General features: G+C 45.1%; 1 protein-coding gene across 1 annotated transcript; it reads right to left on the reverse strand.

The window, feature by feature from the left end:
- Positions 1-1,883: 1,883 nt before the first annotated feature.
- LOC106582885 (protein FAM110C) lies at positions 1,884-19,902 on the reverse strand. Its single transcript, XM_014166472.3, has 2 exons — positions 19,606-19,902; positions 1,884-5,886 (listed from the first exon to the last, which is right to left on the reverse strand). The coding sequence occupies exon 2, from the start codon at positions 5,116-5,118 to the stop codon at positions 3,721-3,723; it is 1,398 nt and encodes a 465-aa protein (XP_014021947.1). The 5' UTR covers positions 5,119-5,886; positions 19,606-19,902; the 3' UTR covers positions 1,884-3,720.
- Between the last annotated feature and the right edge of the window lie 2,382 nt (positions 19,903-22,284).

A 22,284-nucleotide genomic window follows, 5' to 3' on the forward strand; every position in this document is an offset into this window, starting at 1 on the left:
CCTGAGGTGCTGACCTGTTGCACCCTCTACAAACACTGTGATTATTATTATTTGATCCTGCTGGTCATCTATGAACATTTGAACATTTTGGCCATGTTCTGTTATAATCTCCACCCGGCACAGCCAGGAGAGGACTGGCCACCCTTCAGAGCCTGGTTCCTCTCTAGGTTCCTGCATTTCTAGGGAGCTTTTCCTAGCTACCGTGCTCCTACATCTGCATTGCTAGCTGTTTGGGGTTTTATGCTGGGTTTCTGTATAGCATTTTGTGACATCAGCTGATGTAAAAAGGGCTTTATAAATACATTTGATTGATTGATACGGTGTCCATATTAGGACAGCCTCAGTCTCAGCAGGACTTCTGCAGATAGATAGAGACGGGTGCTGGAGACTACATTTTTAGAGGTCTCCCATTTCGAGGCAAAATGGATTTCTCAGGGATTTCTGATCTAGCCTTGTCCCAGATCTGCTTGTGTCATCTTCCCAATTCCTATGGTCATTGGCGTGACAATGACCAAAGAAGTTGGCAAGACAGCACAAACAGATCTGGGACCATGCTACCTCTGAACCAGTCCTCAAATAAAAATTAGGGCAGCTAACAGGAAGGATTTGGTGGTGCTGGGTAAACACATGGAGGTCTGGTCTGGTTCTCTGCAAGGCCCCCTGAAGTTTAACGTTAGGAAAAACTCACATCAGCCTCAAAGCCGTGGATGGTAGATCCCTGCCAGCTTATCGCCTACTTTCCACAGGCCAGCCACATTTTTTAGAAACCCTTTGATGTCTAACAGGTAGAAACCTTTCATTTGTAGTATTGTACATTCGGAAAAGCAACATTTTGTGGCAGTGTCTTTCCATCAATGTAACTTGATATCATCAAATTCAAATGGACTGCTGCAACTAGGTGTTTGGTCTGTTTATCCCGGAAAGGAGAGGAGCAACCGAAAACGTGAACATGTGTTAAAAACCTGGTCCTACGAACCAATAACAGGACGTAACAGCAGGCTCTGTAGTCAGCCCTGACTGACACACACAGACAGACAGGATACCTATTGTTCTCCTCGAGAGAGAGAGAGAGAGAGAGAGAGAGAGAGAGAGAGAGAGAGAGAGGAGAGAGTGAGAGAGAGAGAGAGAGAGAGAGAGTTTGTGTGTGTGTTGGATGGGAGAAGGGTTTAGAGGAAAGAGACAGCTTGGAGAAGAGAACCAGGAACCAGACAAAGACAGAAAGACAGAGAGAGGGGGAAGAAAGGTAGAAAGAGAGAGAGAGAGAGAGAAATAGAGAGAGGGAAAGAGAGAGAGAAAGAGATAGGTATACAGGCAGGGAGAGAGAGAGAAAAAAGAGAGAGAGAGACAGAAACATAGAAAAGGAAGCAGTTGTCCATGGACGTCTCAACCTGACCACCCAGACATAGCATCAGGCCACAGTCTCCTTTGTGTTGTCAGTAAACAGGACCTGTTGCAACTCCCTCAGGGGTTCTATATGCTCAGGATGCTAAAATGATTACCACAGGCAGCCTTTTGAGCTAATGTGAAAAATGAGATGTCTGTCAAAGGCCAGACAACATCAAAACACTGACTCACTCACTCTTTTCCATCAGACATTCCTAAAATAACTATTTACAGAGGAGTTTCTTTCTTCTCAAAAGTAGTTATTAGCCTACTGTAAACAACAGGTTGCCTGTACCCATGAAATGGTTAGCTAAGTTTGTAAGAATTAAGACCGCACTTATGATTGCAATGTTAAAGAGTGGATGAATTCATCATGTACTGTTTCTGTGAGACAGAAACATTATATGATGGTATACAGAAATGTGTGGTGCTTAATGTTTTTTGTCTACTTGTTTATGTCTATTGTAGCAGGAGCCAAAAAACTATAAAAAATAAAAACATTTGTTGCACAAATATTACTTTATTCTTAAAATGTTCTGTGTACAACATCATACACATTTCTCTTTGGAATAAAAATGGAACCTCTCATATATGGAAAATAAAACATAGATTGAATAATGTACAGAGCCGTTTTGTAAAGATGCAAGAGAACAGTTTTCTCAGAGGAGTTTCCAACACAAATCCAGTTTAAAGGGGTGGTCCAGTTGGTTTGGGCGCCATGCTACATACAGAGAGAAAATACCATGGCTCTAAAAGGGGATTGGTTGTTGATTTATTACATAGCCTATCATGTGACCTTCCTCAGGTCCAATATTACTCCACCCAATGCCTCTCTCTCTCTCTCCGGGTCACACTCTAACCTGTACATACCACCCGTGGACCTTCAGTAAATTTTTTAGGGATATCCCTGGGAGAACTCTGATCAAAGTGACATTTTCATTTAGATAAAAGGGGCATCAATGACAGATTGATGAAGTGAGGTAGGATCTATAGCTTTTAGAGGTAGAGGGGGAGAGAGGGAGTTCGCACCCCCTTGCCATCCTCCCTCAGGCCTGGGGTCTCCTGTGGGGGAGAACCAGATGACCATTGGCCCCAGGGGGAGATGAACCCCAACCCCCACCCTCGAGGGAGTCTGGGGGACTCTGTAAACGTCAGCTCTGTGAAGGTGTCACCCTCAAATATTTGGCAACCTGATAGCTCATGGTCCCTTACACTTTGAACACCTACTATGGTGAAATCTGTTACATGAAAACAGAAACAAAATGATCTTTGTTTGATGAGGAATTTAAAATGCCCTTTAAGTGAATATTTTGTGGTCACAAAGTAAAAAGTAACTTTCTTCCACAAGGAATTGACTAGTTATCCAGTAAAAGAACATATCACACTTTAATTTCTACCTCCAAGGGCAACAAGGTAGCTTACACAGCAGCAACAGGTGTAAAGGCAATGCAGAGTTCGCTGCCAGCCAGTTACACATCTGTAGCTGTCAAAATCAATTGCAATTGTATCACAACTAACGTATCAGTGGTCAGTAGTTTCTGTGTAAGAGTTAGCTCTCTTTGGGGTAAGGTTCAGAGGTGCTGTAGGATCAAAATAACCGACCCCGCGTCCCTCCTTGTCTAATACTACTGTCCCGGTAGTACTGTCTCTAAAGTATTATGCTCAGTGTTTAATAGGAGAGGAGTCTCCTATAAAGCTGTTTCTCTTTCTCTCTCTCACTCGTTTCCTCTCTCTCTCACACTTTTCGTCCAGTTCAGTGCATTAACGACCCCATAGGGGTCCCTCGCGTGCCTGTTCCAACGCCTGCGTTTAAGAAGAAAAAAAAAAGCAACACACAAACTGAACTGGCACAGTTCGGAATGAGGTACTCATGGTTCACTCCAGTTCAGAAAAAAACCTGTGGTTTTCCATTCTAAATTATTCATATATTCGAGAGAAGAGTGTAGGGTTGTGTTGTTGTGCGTCCATGGCACTAAATACAGCCTCATCTGTGCCTGTTGTTTTCTCATTGATGTGCCTTATTGTTGGTTGTAGAGTCAGAGCGGAGCTTAGGGGAGGCTGTCAGTCACTATAGATCCGACAATACCTATTAGTTAGGATAGGGAGTGGGTGGGAAAGCCATATCCAACACAATCACACACTCACTGACACTAACATATGCAGGGGTAAAGGATTCCACTTGAAAATAAGGTGTAGGCCATCCACACCCCCCACACTTCCCATTGGACATATAAATACAGCATATCAACTTGGGAGAAGACTAAGGATTACAGTACAATAACAAAGTCTCTGTCCTTCAGTCATAGGGGAACATGTCTTCTTTTAGAGAAGGGGTGTCTAAACAGTGGACTCTTTGGGCCCCTCCTGTGCTGCGTTCTTGCAGCTGTAGAGCCACTTGATGACACGGGCGTTCCTCTCGATGATTGACACCCCCGTGGTCAGCTTCTCCGCCACCTCCTCCTGGAAAAGCCCCGCCTCTCCTGAGTGGCGGGAGAACTCGCTGGGCACCGAGCCACCTCCCCCTCCCCCTATGCTCCTCAGCACCAATGAGAGTGTGTCTACGTCGCTGGCCCCACCCAGGAAGTTCTCAGGCCCCAGCCGGTCCACCATGTCCAGGTCCAGCCCACAGTAGTCAAAGAAATGCTCCTGGTCAGACAACGCCACTGAGCATCGCAGAAGCAGATCTGACTTGGAGCGTTGTAGTCCTGAACGCCGCCGCGGGGGCGGTGGCGGCGGCACCCGCTTCCAGATGTCCGCCTCGTTGTCAGTGTGGTCACTTACGTCATTGCCCTTGGTGATGCCATTGCCGTTTCTGGTACCATTGGTGGTGCCATAGCAAACACAGCTAACACCATTCTTAGTCTGCTCTGGTGTACAACTGAAGCCAGGGCTGAGGCCAGGGCTGGGCAGCGGTGAGCGCTCATGGTCCGTCTTACTGGATCTCCGGCTACCTGGCCCTACCTGTCCCCCGTCCACGGTGTCCTTGTCATTGGTCCAGGACATGCGTGAGTCCCCATCCCGCGACAGAGCCTTCTCCTCGTTGATCACCATCTTCTGGGTGCCCCCCTCGCCCCCGCCACTCTTCTCCCGCATGGAGCCCTGGAAGAGGCGGCGGACAAAGTTGTACCCCTTTATCTCCATGTTGGAGTTCCCCAATACAATGCCACCATTAGGCAGGCTTTTGCACTCTTTCTTCTGCCGGTAGATGACCAGGGAGTCAGGCCGCAGCATGCGCTTACCGGTGCTCCTCCTGAGGATGGGGGCACTGTGAGGGGCTACCAGGGGTACGGAGGGTGGAGTCCTGGGGGTCCTGGGGCTGGGTGGGGTCACCTTGTTGGCGTTACTCCTGTTCCGTGCTTCCACATCCACCGAAGTCCTCCGATTCTCCTTCCTCGAGTCATCATTCTCGTTCTCATCTCGTACGGTGAGGGGGCCGGGCAGGGTGGTGAAAGGAGCAGAGGATCGGCGGGGTGGCAGTCGTGGTGTGAGGCTCCCAGGCACGGTGTGGGGACGACGGTGTGGAGGAGGTGGTGTGCAGGGCACCAGGACGGGCTCTTGTTTGGTGTTGATGACCTGCTGACTCTTAACGTACTTGGCCTTGTCTGCCTCTAGTCTCTCTACAGCGCTGATGGAACGGCCCTGGCCCCCACCCTCCATCTGTCTACGCAGGTAGTCCGGGCCCTTGTTGAGGAGCCTCAGAGGTGAGGGGGATCCTATGGGTGTTAGCGGCTTCATGGTGCTCCACCCTTCTGGGTAAAGACATCAAAACAGCAGCCCCAAAATGGCTGCCTTCTCCTGCAGCTAGTTGCGAAAGGTGTTCCCCCTGGATCTATTGTTGTACCTTTCAAGTTCTAGTCTGGTGTGAGCTTTTCAGTAAGCTTTCTGCTTCAGAACTAAAGCATAGCAGCTCCCATTCTCACTCACAGTTCCTGAATCTCTCTACTGAGGAAATAACTAGGTGGCAATTCTGTGACCACAGAGGCCAAGTTTGTTGTGGAGCTTTCTATAGATAGCTTATAGTCTCTTTTTGGGAACTATTGGAGCCCAGACAAATTGATATCTCTATCCAGTATTTACACAGGCATTTGGATAAATGGGCAGGGTGCAGAGAAATCCTTTTGCCACTGGCCAACAGCACTCCCAAATGGGATGTTCTCCTGCCCACAGCGCAGCAGAAATAGCAGGCAGAGTTCACTTTGAAAGGGTTACTATTTTTCACCCTCCCCCTTACTTTCTTTTGCTCTCTGTCCGTCTCTCTCTGAGCGATCACTCCTTTTCCGTTGATCTTTTCACTGAAGGTTAGCCCTGGGAAATGAGATATAATGGCCACAAATATTTGCTTTGTGAAGGCAGGCAGTCTGAGGGACGCTGGGTTGAGAGACGCCTATTTGTTCGGCCTCCGTCGTGGTTAAGGTGACCTGAGGGTGGGCGGCACCGGGACACTTCTGACGTTGACGGATGAAGGACTTGTCCTTGTCCTCACCTCACATGCACTCACAGTCCCTGGGAGAAAAATATAAAAATGAGAGGTGTTAGCAGGGCCTGCTTTTCTCCAGGGCCGCAGAGACAGAGAAACAGAGAGAGACCATATGGCAGAGAGTGACAGTGGTCTCTAAAGCTCACACGGAGCTCATTTCGCACTCTTTAGAGCTGGAATGAGTCCTGTGTCTGCTAGGAAAGTGCTGGGCCAAGCTCCCACGCATGCACTGAGCTGACTGCTATTGGGAATACACAAAACATGCCAATCCAAGTTTTACGAGGAATTGAATATCTTGGAGGCTACAATAATAATAGGAATCATACTTCTGCATTGATATTCATAACACCCTGTAGCTGTGAGAGTGTGTCTGTGTGTCTATGTGCACAAGGGGAAGGAGCTCAACACATCTCCCTAAAAAATTTCTCCTCAACATGCAAGGTTGACAGAAAAGAGGCATCGCTCCTAATCTAAAATTGCATAACCAGCTGCGATGAGTTGAACAAAGTTTCTGCACACCACATTTGCATTCCTAAACGGCTGTATGGAATGCTTCGCTAACGCAAGACCATCAGTATTTTAAAATGTTCTCCAAATTAGCAAGCCCCAATGAAAGATAAATGCAACTTTAAAGCAAAAGTAACTGGAGTGGTTTGAAATGGTACATATCTCAATGACATGTCGCATAGAGAAAGAATACCGTTATTTGTAGGGGAACACATTGCGATGACTTGGGAGTAAGGAAGGGAGGGGGCAAGGTTGTGTGTCTATAACAGGATAGTGTACCTAAACCAAGGAGGATGCTCTCTAGCTATTTATTGCTAGAGCGCATCCCAACATGATTATCCTGTGTGCATGTGTGTGTCAGAACGTGGCAATAAGGCCCTGCCCAGTAAATTCAATTGTTGGCCCGCAGAGTTGGTTTGCAGATTATCAGGCCTTTTGGAGAGCCCATATTCTGTTATTTTTCATGTGTAAAAACAGAAGGCACATTTCTTTTAACTAGGCAAGTCAGTTAAGAACAAATTCTTATTTCACAATGACGGCATACCCCTCCTCTAACCCGGATGATGCTGGGCCAATTGTGCACTTCCCTATGGGACTCCCGATTACGGCCGGTTGCGATACAGCCCGGGATGGAACCAGGGTCTGTAGTGACACCTCCAGCACTGAGATGCAGTGCCTTAGACCGCTGCGCCACTCGGGAGCCTACATAGACTACCATGTGGGGTATAGCAGTAGAAAGACCTCGTCTGTAAACCCCAGAACTGCTACAAAAACCTGGGGGCACAGGTGGTGGCTGTTTTTCATTTACTTTCCTTCAAAAAGTATTAAGAAACTGGCCCAGAGAACCAAACATGCTCCTTCTGCTGTGTGACAGCTGAAGAGTCAGAGTGGTATTGTCCTCAGAGTGGCCTGAGGTATGATACAAATAAGTCTATTCTGGCACTTAGTTTTTATGAGGCAAAACAATGAGTTCCTTCTGGCAGGAAAAGGATCTATGTCTGTGGTGTTTTTAAAGGGTTTTGTGTACACATTACATAATAGTATAAGGTTAGTATGTTGGTATGGTTCAATAGCAAAGAAACAGAGGCACTTTGCAAATAGCAAGTACTTTCCAAAAGTATTCTAGCCCTAATGATCACGAAACAAACCCCCAAGACTTTAAACAAAGTCCTATGAATTTGTGAAAAAGCTAACTATTGGCAGCATGACATAAAAACGGGGCTTACCTCCCTACCTCCGTCGTTTAAGTTGGCTCTCTAGCGTTCAACCTCCACACCTCTCTCACGTCAACCCCCCTCTACCCTGCTGTCGAAAGGCCTAGAAGGCCTACTACTATAAATTCCGTCTAGAGAGGAGGAGGGACTGCTACACTTTCCAGATGTCAAGCAGGCAAGGCCGGGAAAGGTACCCATTGTTTGGAATAAGTTCCGGGACAAAACTCAACAGGTGTCAGAGGAAAGAGCCTAGACAGGGACAAAAACAGGGATAAAAACAGAAAGGGTAACACTGTATTTGGATGGTCCATCCGTAGATGCTCTACAGACTATCAGTAACATTTCAACCAACAACTGTATCTACTAACCTTAACCCTAGCCCTAATCTTAACCCTTATCCTAACTCTAAATTGGACCCTTACCCCTAACCCATATTCTAAATCTAACCCTAACATTAGCACGCAGTTGCCTAGTTTGTTGATAGTTTGACCATCTGTATCTACAGATGGACTATCCAGACCGTCCAATAAAGTGTGACTACAGAAAGAAAGAGGGGATGAAAAATGTAGCGGAACTAAAGGTAGCGGTGGTGGAGGTGGTGGGGCGTCATATTTACCACACACCGTTCTTCCGGAGCATATGTGCTCCATCAGACAGTAGGATTGCCGTTTCAAGTGGCAGGATTATGTCAGTGGAGCGTAAAGCTAGATGAGTGGCTGGCCTATGAACTCAAATATGGGGTACTGATGACAGGCAGCCTCTACCCCTCCGTGGAGGTGTGACTTTTTCAATCCAATCTGAATAGGAGTTGTATAGAGTTTGTGGCATGGAGTAGATCCTGGTTTTAGTAATGACCAATGGAAGACACAAAACGGGTGAACACACAGGATGTTGGAGTCGAGAGTTAAGCAAATAGTAATAGGTACACGTTACACGACAAAACAAGGGAGAATGTTCCGAATATGAAAGTATAACTCCGTAGACCCTGCATCTTTTGAAAACCACTGCCTTTTCACTAAGACCAAGTTCAGAAACCGTGTTCCCCGCTGAGATTGACTGTGTTCCTAAGAATGCCTTTTGTTCTTTGAAATGTAAATGTCTTCTGAAGGCATTGTATTCATTGGATGTGACATCAGCCGTTTGAAGAGAGTCAGCCAGTCTCTGATTAGAGGTTATCTCTTGCTCTGAGCACTGTGAGTACTATCACTGAGAACAATGCATAGATCAGTGTGAATCACAACACTAGCCGTTGGTTGTATGGGACACTATTTATTACTTACAAACCAGACAGTGGCCCAAATGTATGTTTGCTCATATGTCTTCTGGACACACATGGTGATTGATAACTGAGAGAAGATTTAGAAATAGACAGGTTTCAAGCCACAAAGTAAGAAAACAGGTTGGATCTGAAAACACAGGGTGAGGTCAGTAGACCAGGTTGACGCGTACGCACGTGCGCGCACATACACAATGAGAGCGAGGGGTGATCCCAACCTGGATTTACACACAGACAATAGCCTCCAGTGACTCCATTCACTCTAATGAGACTAATTAGTACCCAGCACCCTTGATCCTCTCTCTTTTGAAAAGCGTGTGACGGCCACAGTAGAACATTTCTCCTATTTCACTGCATGGTCCCTGCTCCCGCCCTGACTTCCCCCTTCTCTCACAATGGGTAGATATTAACCTCTTCTGTACCCCTCTCATCTCCCTGGCTTTCATATGTCACTGTCCATCTCTCATCTTTTTCTACCCCACTCGCCCTCTCTCTCACTGTATTTGTTTCTCTCTCCCCCCCCTCCTGCTTTCTTTCTCTCTGTTTTCCCCTCCCACCCTGTCATTTCCCCCCTCTGTCTGTCCCCTCTCTCTCTCTCCCTCTCTCTCTGTGAAGCTGCTAGCCCGCCTGCAGGGAAGGCTTAACCAGGCGCCCCCATGTAGCCCATAAGAGGAAGCAGATGTTTTGTGTCATGCTGCATCAGGACCTCTGGGCCGGACAGACAACTGGGTAGCGAAGTGCGAGCGCGAAAAGGGTCCGACGTTCTGTGATCACCAGGGTCGCATTGCGGTTGTGTGCACAACAAATGGATTCGGCTCGCTCAATTTTGCTTTTAATCAATGGTATTATTTGGGCTACTTGGTTGATGAGTATGACCAAGGTTTGATAAACCAAAAGCAAAGGTCATGCCTATATGTTTCCCACTCCAGAGCTCAGAAGACAGACCTAATTCAAAAAACAACTAATTCAATTGATTGTTAATTTAGCTACTGTTTCAAATACAAATGGTGCTAGAGGTAAGTTATATGAGTAAGCAAAGACATTTGACAAGGAAGGGTTAAAGAACGCTGTTGATTACTCTGGTGGGTAAGATACGGCTACAACCCAGGAATTGAATGTTTGGTTCATGAGGACTTCCTCATCGACCCACCAATGAAACAGCTAGAGTCCAGAGCTAACAAAGCATATCCAAGGGAAACCGGCTGTCCTCAGTTTAGAAGGTTAAAACAAGGTCCACTTTGAAATATGTATTCAGAGGGATAAAACACAAGATAAGAGGTACATCAATTCTCGGAGAGACCACCGTTGAAGCACTTTAATAATGTGCTGACCCTCTTTCCACCTGTCAAATAAATGAGGGGCATCTGCTGTGAACTATCTATCAGCAGAAGGGTAATCTCTCAATCTTCACCCCGATATTTTCTCCTTTCTCTTTCTCCTGTGTTCCCCTTTTCTTTCTGTCTTTTGAAACATCTGGCTCCTCTCTGTGGGATGAAACAGGCAGAAGCTGGAAGACCATCACCATTGGACTCCAATTTTATAAAACTGTAACATTTTAACCAGGACCTATTCAGGATTCTCTTGCGGCATCTGTAGATTCTATGGACGCACAACACGCCCAGGTCGACAGCGCCATGTGTGAACATAAAGACGATGACCATTAATGGTCCAAATGAACGGTTCATTCCTGTTGGGTCGTTAACCAGCACTACAGAAACATCTCTAGAGGGTCTGTTCTGAGGATGGACAGAGAATTGGCTCTTCTAGGCCCACAGACATTGCATTATTAACGGCTCTAAACAATGGCTCTCTCTGGGTCTGGTAGATAAGAAGGGAAAGACCTGGACCACTCCATCTCAATAGCTGGGGGAGGACAAAAAACAACAACATGACAATAAAAAATAACAGCGACGGAGCCAGGGGGACAAACACCCCTCCACTGGCCCAACAGACAAAGCCAGTGACACACCGTAAATCCCATCACAATGGTGAGGCTTCGAGTGCCATCAGGCCATTAGCTACTTGATGTATGGTTGGGGGGGGCAGGAGGCAGGGATGTTGCAGGGTGGTACCTCAGACCCCTCCACTGTCATGCAGGGGGGCATCAGGTCACAAGGGGGACGACTTAAGGGACCGCCACCTCAATAGACCTCCTCCCAGCCATAAAATAGACGAGATGGCCACTTAACTCACTGAATGTGGCTCTTTTGTCATTCAAAGTTAATCACTGGAAGACAGTGAGTGGATCGTCGAAGCCTATAAGTGCGAAATAGAGACAGCCTGTACAGACGAAAGCAATCTGTCCTGCTCTGTATCATTTCTTTTTTATTTAACCTTTATTTAACTAGGCAAGTCAGTTAAGAACAAATTCTTATTTACAATGACGGTGGGTTAACTGCCTTGTTCAGGAGCAGAACTACAGATTTTTATCTTGTCAGCTTCGGGGATTTGATCCAGCAATCTTTCAGTTACTGGCCCAACACTCTAACCACTAGGCTACCTGCCACCCCCTCATTACCACTTTACAGTATATAAGTCAAATATTTATATTAGCCTAGTCCAAGCATATTCAAGGTTCGGAAAGTCCTACAAGTCTGAGGCCAATCACAAAAACCTGAAGTACAGAACGTCACTTAAAAAAACACCGTTGATTAGCTACTCAAAGGACACATGGACTACGTGATTGTGGCACTGGAGGTGCAAGACTGCTGGCCCTGGTCAACCTCTTATCAACTCTCACACCCCTGCAAAGCTAATAAAGGTTGAAACGGTTGAGATAAGATGGCCAGACTTCCTAGACTGTTCTAACTTCTAACTTCTTTCTGACAGCAGGAGCAGGCACCCTCCTGGTTGAGCTGATAACCACAGCGCAGTTGACCTACAGTATGTAACCCAATGACTCAATACGGACTGTTTGTGTGTTACACATTTTAGGCCTAATGCATGGAAAAACACAATTAAGCATGTGTTTTGCCCACATAGACAATTCTACAGATGCAGGAAAAAACATAGCTCTATTCATTGGCCTTTCAGTATTATATTCGTTCAGATATCTTTCCACGTAACTTGGATTTGTGGTGAGGGACACGTCCCCCCTGTCCTTACTGCCATGGATACAACATGTGTTCCTCTCTGGAACCAGCCCCAGCCCTGGTAACCCATGCCACAATTTAGTGACACCTGATCCACTCTCTGTCTACAGCTCAGTGGTGGAATGTTAAGCCTCTGCTACGATGGCTCACTGTCGACGAGTGAACTAATGAAGGGTGAGCTCATACACATGGAAGGAGAACATGTATACTGGGAACCTATCAAGAAAATGTTGGAAAAAATGTATTGCATATTACAATAGTCCTTCTGGTCAGGAATGTGGGGAATGCAGCTGAGGTCAAAAGGGAGATGGGAGAGGTTGGTGGTGGATTGGGGGGAGTGTGTGTGTGTGTGTGTGTGTGTGTGTGTGTGTGTGTGTGTGTGTGTGTGTGTGTGTGTGTGTGTGTGTGTGTGTGTGTGTGTGTGTGTGTGTGTGTGTGTGTGTGTGTGTGTGCATGCTTGCTTGGGGGGATGTGGTGCCTCCATCCCAGGTCTGGATAGCATGGTGTACATATTCTGAGCAATGACTACCACTGTTACACCTATAAATACCAACATGTCTTTGTGACTAAACAATACGAACCCTCTGTCAAATATACTGCTGAATGCTGTGTGTGAGAAAGAACCCTGTTGGGTACCAGAGAGCACCCCCCAAACCTCCCAAATACACCATCCTGGGGTTGTATACACAGTACTGTAAACACACATACATCTGGGCACATCCCCTGGAGTGTTAAATTATGAAGGCTGTTCTGCCGGAGTAAGCCCTCATTAAGCTCTCAGCTGGTGTGAAAGCTCTATCTAGAGCTCTTGCTGGAGACGAGCCAGATGTTTGATTTCAATAAGTCGGAAGAATTCGCCCTCTCTGAAGCAGCAAATGCCCGTTCCTAGTGGTTTCATAGCGTTAAAAGAGAGTTTGAGGCATGCGGCCCATTTGCAGATCCCGTAAGGGAATGTCCAACAAGGTGAGAGGTTTCATGTCTTTTCTCTTTCTACTTTGTGTCAGTACACAAAATACATTTTGTCAATGCTGCAGTTTTTCAGGTAACCATGTATCTACTTCATAAAAGGCTGACTATTTAGATGCTACATTATATAATAAACAACTAAGTTTAGCACAGCTGGGCAACTTGTGTGTTAGTTCTGTCGAAACGTGAGGGTGTCTGCATTTACAGCCTCTTAGCACTCTAAATAGAAAATAACGGGGACCACAAAACACTCTCACAGAAGTCTTACAACGTTGCTGGGATGTTCTGACTAGACCTTTTGTCTGTTATAGCATCATCCAAGTGTTGGAGGGGGGGGGGACTCCTCCAGCTAGGCCTCCCTCCCCAAACATCATGTCATCTCTGAACACACTGATACATCCTAGCCAACCACCGAGCCAGAGAGCACCCCCTACCACCACTCACAGTCTCACACTTTCCATTGATTAGCTATCTGTCCCAGTATGGATGAACCATGGCCTGAACACGATGTACCGACCTACAATGTAGGCTACCAGTCACTTATCACCAACCCACCACCAACGTGACAGACACAGCTATCAACTGAACGGAAAAACCAATACGACTCGATTAGCTTACCTTTCAACTTACCCTGAGGAAAAGAGAGAATGTCAGTTATGTGTTTTTCATATTTCCCTGCGAAAACGTGCCACATTTACAGAGGCCCACCAAGCACTGACCCCTTACGAATTGCCCTACTTTTTCGTTTTTTTTTCTCGGATATTTCCAAACCGAATAAAGGAGTCAACCATGGAGAAAACTAGATGAGGGTAAAACCTCTCAAACACAGACCCAGAACAAGGCCCAGTGTTTTCCTTCCTGTCATATGTACTCTTAGTGTGTCACCTCTACTGAACCTGCCAGCTGTCTTCACTCATTACTCAGTCGTCAGCCTACGTCTCCACAAACAGGCCCCAAGTGCCACAGAAATAGACCCCCTCGTTCCTCCTCCTTGCCCTGTCAGAGTCACCAAGACTCCCCATAGTTAGTCGGATGGAGAGGACGGAATGGATAGCAGTCTCGGAGGCTGCCGGGCCCAGCGCTGCCGTGTCCTCTTAATTGAAGGGTCCAGACTGTCATGCGTCAGTGACTGAGTGGATATTACGGCTCTATGGGTGATTCTGATTGGATGTGGCTGAGCCACCGAGATACCCAGCAGGGCTGTGAACAATTACAGGGATGTGAGAGGGAGAGGGAGAGGAGCTCCCACAGCTGTCATCACGACACAGGGGACCAGTTGGAGATGGAGGGGCGGACCACCTTTCATGATTTAGTTATCGATGATTCATTATTTATTGGGTTTGGAGCTGATAGAAATGGGTCTATGGATGCTACAGTGGGAGGATGGTTGAGAATCGTGAAAATGACTAGATTCATAGGGATAATGATCTGACTTGTTGTGCCTCCGATGAAGATTCTGCAGGGGCCCCTAATGCACTCTTAGTAAAAAGGGTCCCCACAGGAGAACACTTTTTGGTTCCAGGTAGAACTCTTTTGGGTTCCATGTAGAACCCTCTGTGGAAAGGGTTTTACATGAGCCCCAAAAAAGGGTTCTACCTGGAACCAAAAGGGTTCTATCTGGAACCAAAAAGGGTTCTTCAAAGAGTTCTCCTACGGGGACAGCCGAAGAACCGTTTTAGGTTCTAGATAGCACCTTTCATTTTTAAGAGCGAAGGGCTGGGATTTGCCAGGGATAGGATATTTATTGTGATTCTCAGGATTCTATATGTATTGCAATTAGATACTGCAATTTTACTGCGATTCGATGATCCAAACATATTGCTCATCATATGCCTGCTGTAGGGGGACAAGAGAGAGCCATGAGGGATTTGTTTTAATCAGTTATGGAAATAAAATTGCTGAAAACAAAATTGGCTCACTATTTAAAAAGAAGATGGAGAACAAGCTATGAAGGAAAAATACAGGAGTTTTGGTGCAGGTACAGCCCAAAACACCAATGTGGTTTTGAATAATAGATTTTAACATGTTGTGGAAATTACTTACTGAAAGAAACTACAATAAATAAGTATCTTCAAGGAAAGATGAAGCCCCTGACGAAACTTTGTACACAAAGTTCTCTGTTAGGTGCATTTCCAGTTTAGCTTTGGATGAAGCTAGGTATCTCAAAAGCACCTCCTCAAACACAACACATTTAAAGGAACAATAAAGTCAAATTATAAGCTCTGATTCTGACAGTTTGTGTGAAGACTGAGGGTGTTTGAAGTCTCACACAGCAGTGATTGTCAAATGTCTCACACCAGCTGCCTCTCATTCTCTCATACACACTCTCTCTCCCTCACACACAGGCACACACACAGGCACACACACATACCCACAGGGGGAAGGTGATGTCACTTACAGGACCCTTTACCCTCTAATTAGAAACCTGAACTTCCCTCCGTAACTAGGGGGCTTCACCTTCTGTAACCAGTGGGCTGTACATGGTAACCATGCAACAGGAAAGGGATTTGGCCCCAAAAAATGTTTGATTTTCATTTTGGAGAATACAATACGACACACACAAACCAATGATTTTCATTTGGGGAAATTACTGATTACAAGACTGGTCTGTGAGAGAAAACACAAGAGTTCAGTGAAAAGTGACTGTGGGTTTCATGAACTTTAAGTGATAAGAAACACATGAGGGGCCTATTGTGAACTAAAACCATGAAAGGTCCTGTGGCTTCCACTATACTTCAGCAGTTCAGATTGATGTGGGTCAACACCAATAAGATTATACACGTGGAGAGTCTCAAAAAAGACAGTGTAAAGATAAATGATAGAGAGAAATGAAGAATGAGACTGGAAGAATGCAGAAATAGTAAGAGGAGGTGTCCCATAAGTGGCTCAGCCCAGTCCTACACCAGGGCATACATGGGTCAATGGCATACCACTGGTAAGTTTAAACTGCTATTTGTCAGTCTAGTACGCGATGTGTGTATGTCTACGGAATGTGTGTGTGTGTTGCTGGGTGAACACGTGGCTATGCATTCACACACACAAACCTCCAGAAAAGGTCACTGTGGGCAATGTGACATTTTGGGCCCTGACTCGACCGCCGCTGTGAGTCCTCGCTTGGTCAGTCAGAGACCCGGATCCCACCGCTGCCACCAACACCACGGGTGATCTGAGCCGTTTAACCGCGGAGGCCCGGCCCATGTTACATTTAATCTTAGTCATCCTACTGATGTCAGGGCACCTGTCATCTCCAGACCGGGCTGCTGTTGGAGGTTGGCTTTGCCTGCTCTCTGCTCTGTTTGTGCCGCTGGGCCTGCCGTAGGAGAGGACCACTTCCTGCCTGTCTGCTCTGGTGGGATCAACTTCAAAGACAGACAACAGCCTTATTACAGCAGCTAAATTAGCAGTGAAAAATACACTACAGATGTTTACAACTGTTCCATGATGCCAGACTGTTAATTTGCAGGTAGTGTCGGTCAGATCACTGCTGGTTCCCGCAGACTGGAAGCCGTGAGCATAGGAAGAGATGACGCATACTGGTGTTCTCATATATGACACATCTCAAAGCTTGTTTCATAAGGATGAACTTTAAAGGCCATATACATCAAGGAACTACACAATTATCTGTATGATGGGGCAAGGTTGTCTATGGGTTATAACCTTCCACAAAACACTGGTGAATGTCCTAAATCTGCCAGGTTTCTGTCCTCACAACCAAAGATCACCTCATCTCATCTCCAAAGAGCGACTAGGAATAGAAAATGCCACTGAATGTGAGAATCTACTGCCATGACTGTGCATACAATTGCTGAGGAATCACATTGAGCTTTATCTTTCAGCAATGTCACACAAAATCAAACTAACTGCATTGTGCTGGGGGAGATCATGTCGGTTCACTGGCTAGGAAGTAAGAGCACATCAGCATCATCACTACTGCATGATATACTAGCACAGCTGTCCATGTCCGCATCTTAAAACATGCAACAGCCTGTTAAAATGGAACAACACCACAAAGTTACCACAGTGCATGATTAAAAAATACCTGTGCTGCTTTTCTTAATAATCGGAAGGGGAAACAGACTGCTCTATGGACACGCGTGCGAGCGCACGCACGCCACACACACACACACACACACACACACACACACACACACACACACACACACACACACACACACACACACACACACACACACACACACACAAACACACCATGTGTGTTTGTGGTTGCAAGACAAAAGAGTGCCCTTTGTTTGGTCTAGTGCACCAGGTTATATGGACTGACCTTCAGTGGTATATGCTAGTGACTCCACACTAATAATCTACTATCTCCAAATATCAGAAAGAGATGGTGGGGGATAAGTAGAACATGGGCCACACAATGCTCTGGCCCAACCCTAGTCTAAGGGAACTTGAGCATTACCCAAGACTGACTGTGAGATACAATAGGTTTTGACTTGTCTTTCATCTGGTAAGATTGCATAAGAACCTTGCTGAAGAACCACTGGTTGTGAGATCTCAGGTAGTGCAGTCTTCTGCCCCATGTCTCACTTTTTAGGGCACTTACTTGGCTCATCAGTGTCTAATATCTTCCCTATTGGTTCATTGCCATTGGCCTAATGTCTAAACCAGGTTAGACTACAACCTGAGGCCACACAAAACGTTGCCATTGCAGGTAAACAGATTGCCACACAATGGCTTCAAGGCAACATGCACTGAACAAAAATATAAATGCAACATGTAAAGTGTTGGTCCCATGTTTCATGAGCTGAAATAAAAGATCCCTGAAATTTTCCATATGCACAAAAAGCACATTTCTCTCAAGTTTTTTGCACAAATTTGTTTACATCCCTGTTAATGAACATTTCTCCTTTGCCAAGATAATCCATCCATCTGACAGGTGTGGCATATCAAAAAGCAAAAAAAACCCCAGCATGATCATTACACATGTGCACCTTGTGCTGGGGACAATAAAAGGCCACCCTAAAATGTGCAGTTTTGTCACACAACACAATGCCACAGATGTCTCAAGTTTTGAGGGAGCGTGCAATTGGCATACTGACTGCAGAAATGTCCACCAGAGCTGCTGCCAGAGAATTTAACGTTAATTTCTCTACCATAAGCCACCTCCAACGTCATTTTAGAGAATTTGGCAGTATGTCTAACTGGCCTCACAAAAGCAGACCACGTGTATGGCGTCATGTGGGCGAGCAGTTTGCTGATGTCAAAGTTGTGAACAGAGTTCCCATGGTGTTGGTGGGGTTATGATACGGCAGGCATAAGCTACGGACAACAAACACAATTGCATTTTATCAATAGTAATTTGAATGCACAAAAACACCGTGACGAGATCCAGAGGCCCATTGTGAGGCCTATTTTTTTTTTTTTAAAGGTATCTGTGACCAACAGATGCATATCTGTATTCCCAGTCATGTGAAAGCCATTGATTAGGGCCTAATGAATTGATTTAAAATGAATGATTCCCTCATATGAACTGTAACTCAGTAAAAATCTATGGAAACATTGCACTCACTCATGGAAAATTCCAGGACGTTACAACGGGATCAGATGTTTTGAAGCTCATCCATAATTTCTTCTCATGCTTTAGTTTTTATCGGGATGAAAATATGATGGTCCAAGGTAGTATGCCTCTTGTCCAATCAGCGCGCGGATGTTCAATCTTATCAGGAAGTCATTTCACCCGATCTCACTTTTATCTCGACCGTAGTCACAAGCAGTCGTGAAACGGCCGTCTTAACGACTAGAACAGTTCACGGTCGACTCATGTATAGGTTACATGTCATATGATGAATTATAGTACATGGCAACTTCTCCAACAGCGCTGGCCTCCGAGGCTGACAGTTAAACTTTAAAATGCCATGTAGCACTATACAATCCACTTTACGCACAAAATACATTACTGGTGCTTGCAGTTAATATAAGGCATATTACATGTGAGGGTATAGCCTATCCATCTGGAATTACAAACTGACTGGCACACTGCCTAAAATAGATGCACAGTTATGCTTATTCAAGAATATCAACAGACAGTGCACCCGGCTTGAAAGTAGCCTACTTTGCGTTTAGTTACGGTGAGGACAACTCTAGCATGCGTGCATAATGTTGTATATTCCCGTTTCCACCATGATAAAACAGGCATAAATAAAATGTTCCTCTCGGTGAGGCATTGCTGACCCGTTAGCAAAATAACCCCTCATCCGAATAACACACCGCCAAGACGCACTGAATGCACCTTGCCACATTGCCTAGGGTTTAATTGTGGTGTACTTGTTAATCACACGTGTCCAAAGTGCGCTCCACCACCATTCAGTAAACCTGCTCTCGGCAATTACCCTTAATATTCAGTAACATATATCATAGTCTACAACAGAGTTATAAACAAGCTAAGTTCGAATCTATTCTCCCATTTATTCACATATGATCAGGCATCATTTATTGCATTATTTACAGCTCAGATCATAGTTGATTAAACCGTAAATAATATTGAAGTAATTATTGTCAATGCTCAATGCTGAAGGCTATAGATTCACGACACCGATGGGAAACACTCCTCAAAACGATGGAGCCTCTTTTGTATTTAATTTAGTTAGTAATAAGATCTACAGTAGGCTAATAAACGGGCATTATAACTTTGTGCTACCGAATCAGTTTAAAAATACATTTCATGCTCACCTTGTGTTCTGTTGCTCTTCATGCATGTGAAGGTGTCCTCTAGTTTCTTTCTGTTCTTTTCAACCGCTGGGACGGGACATGGATCTGTCCGAGTGGTTATCTGCTCTGCTTCTTGTGTAGCCTAGTTTATTCGACAGATAGTCGGACTGACAGACCGCTAGTGCTCCACGCTTCTTGTCTGCTGTGCTGCGTCCGCTTCTTGCGCAGACTGCCAGAACACCGGGTAGTTTACGTTGTAGCAGCCGTGCGACTCCGTGGCACAGTTGTGAGTGGGCAGGTAGGGCGCTGTGCAAACGGACTCCTGTTCAGCCTTTATGTGGGGGTGGGTGATTGGAAGGGGAGGAGATAGATCTTGTTTTCATTTTTCAGGGACAGGTAAGTTTTAATCAGAATCAAGATGTTTAGTTAAAGTACTGTTATATACATAATCACCTATGATGGACAGGAGAACGATGATAGGCTTTACCTTACCTAATGTACTTCAGAACAATATTGAAGACAAAACAAAACTTGGTATCAGACATTTTTAGATTTGTATGGCTGAAATAGATTTGTGTATGGATGGGCATTATACATTTAGTGTTATATTTTTCAGAAAGCTACATAATTCACAATTTGGCACTTTACATGTTTCACTCAAAAGATTGTTGATTAAAGCCACCTCCTTGGGGTTGTGTTGGCTGGGAAACCCAAATTCAAAGATAATTGCAGTCATACAATTTAGGGTGGTAGCAGACTGTCTAGACGGCTTCAGAAGATTATATTAAATTAACAAAAGTCACTTGGGACTGGGACATTTACTAAGCAAACAACAATAAAGATATCAAGGGATGTCCTGAATCTCTTGCCTCACTATCGTTAATTAATTTGGGGTTTGAGGGAAGTCTCCTCAAAGGACTCCTGTGGTGGATTATGGGGGTGAGTGGGGATTGGTGGGGCATAGCCTTATATCTATAATGATTTGATTTGTCTCCATTTTCATTACACATCATCCCTATACTTGCTACTATTTCCTGTTTTTTGTCTATAGCTGATGATGATTGGCTTATTAGCTTATAATGTGATTAATTGTTGTATAACAAAAGGCTTGCTGGGACTTAACATTGCACTGTTGTTCTGGACACTCAGATCTGACTGTAGGGGACAGTTAAGAGTTAATCCAGGGTGTGGGATAAGAGGTGAAGTTTGCCACAATCTGCAATCATCATTGTTGTTTTTTCTCTCCTTCTGTGCTAGTGCTCCATCCGTCTGTGCCTGTCCCCCCTTCCTCCCTTTCTCCCATAAAAAAACAGGCAAAAGTGCCAGACTCCAAAAGGTCGGGTGACCGGGGGAGGAAAGGAGAGAGATAAAGAAGGGCTCCACACATTTCACACACACCTGTTTTTCATTCCCGTGCTCTCATCACTCTTGACAGGGAGAGTGAGGTAACACAGCACATTGTAACTGGAAATACTCTGCACGCAGAGGCGTCATGCCCATAAGGGGCACAGGGGCACATGCCCCCTCAAACTTGTCCTGTTTCAATAAAAAATATATAAATATTGTACCAGTCAAAAGTTTGGACACACCTACTCATTCCAGGGGTTTTCTTTATTTTTACTATTTTCTACATTGTAGAATAATAGTGAAGACATCACAACTATGAAATAACACCTATGGAATCATGTAGTAAGCAAAAAAGTGTTAAACAAATCAAAATATATTTTATATTGGAGATTCTTCAAAGAAGCCACCCTTTGCCAGCTTTGTACACTATTGGCATTCTCTCAACCAGCCTCATGAGGTAGTCACCTGGAATGCATTTCAATTAAAAGGTGTGCCTTGTTAAAAGTTCATTGGTGGAATTTCTTTCCTTCTTAATGTGTTGGAGCCAATCAGTTGTGTTGCAACAAGGTAGGGGTGGTATACATAAGATAGCCCTATTTAGTAAAATACCAAATCTATATTATGGCAAGAACAGCTCAAATAAGCAAAGAGAAATGACAGTCCATCATTACTTTAAGACATGAAGGTCAGTCAATGCGGAACATTTCATGAACTTTGAAAGTTTCTTCAAGTGCAGTTGCAAAAACCATCAAGCGCTATGATGAAACTGGCTCTCATAAGGACACGCCATAGGAAAGGAAGACCCAGAGTTACCTCTGCTGCAGAGGATAAGTTCATTAGAGTTAACTGCACCTCAGATTGCAGCCCAAATAAATGCTTCACAGAGTTCAAGTAACAGACACATCTCAACATCAACTGTTCAGAGGAGACTGCGTGAATCAGGCCTTCGTGTTAGAATTGCTGCAAAGAAACCACTACTAAAAGACACCAATAAGAAGAAGAGACTTGCTTGGGCCAAGAAACACAAGCAACAGACATTAGACCGGTGGAAATCTGTCCTTTGCTCTGAATAGTTTCAATTTGAGATTTTTGGTTCCAGCTGCCGTGTCTTTGTGAGATGCAGAGTAGGTGAACAGATGATCTCTATCAGGTATGAAGGTAAGACCCAGATGCAGACCATGTCGAATAAACAATAGTTTCATATTCCAACAGGGGCAGGCAAAAGACAGGTTAAGGCAGGCAGGGGTTAGAAAACCTGAGGTCGGGCAATGGTACTGGGCGGCAGGAAGGCTTAGGGTCAGGGTAAGGCAGAGGTCGGTAATCCAGAGGTGGGGCAACGGTACTGGGTGGCAG

Source organism: Salmo salar, chromosome 02 (assembly GCF_965601325.2).
Source record: "Salmo salar chromosome 02, fSalSal1, whole genome shotgun sequence".
Classification (NCBI taxonomy): Eukaryota; Metazoa; Chordata; class Actinopteri; order Salmoniformes; family Salmonidae; genus Salmo; species Salmo salar.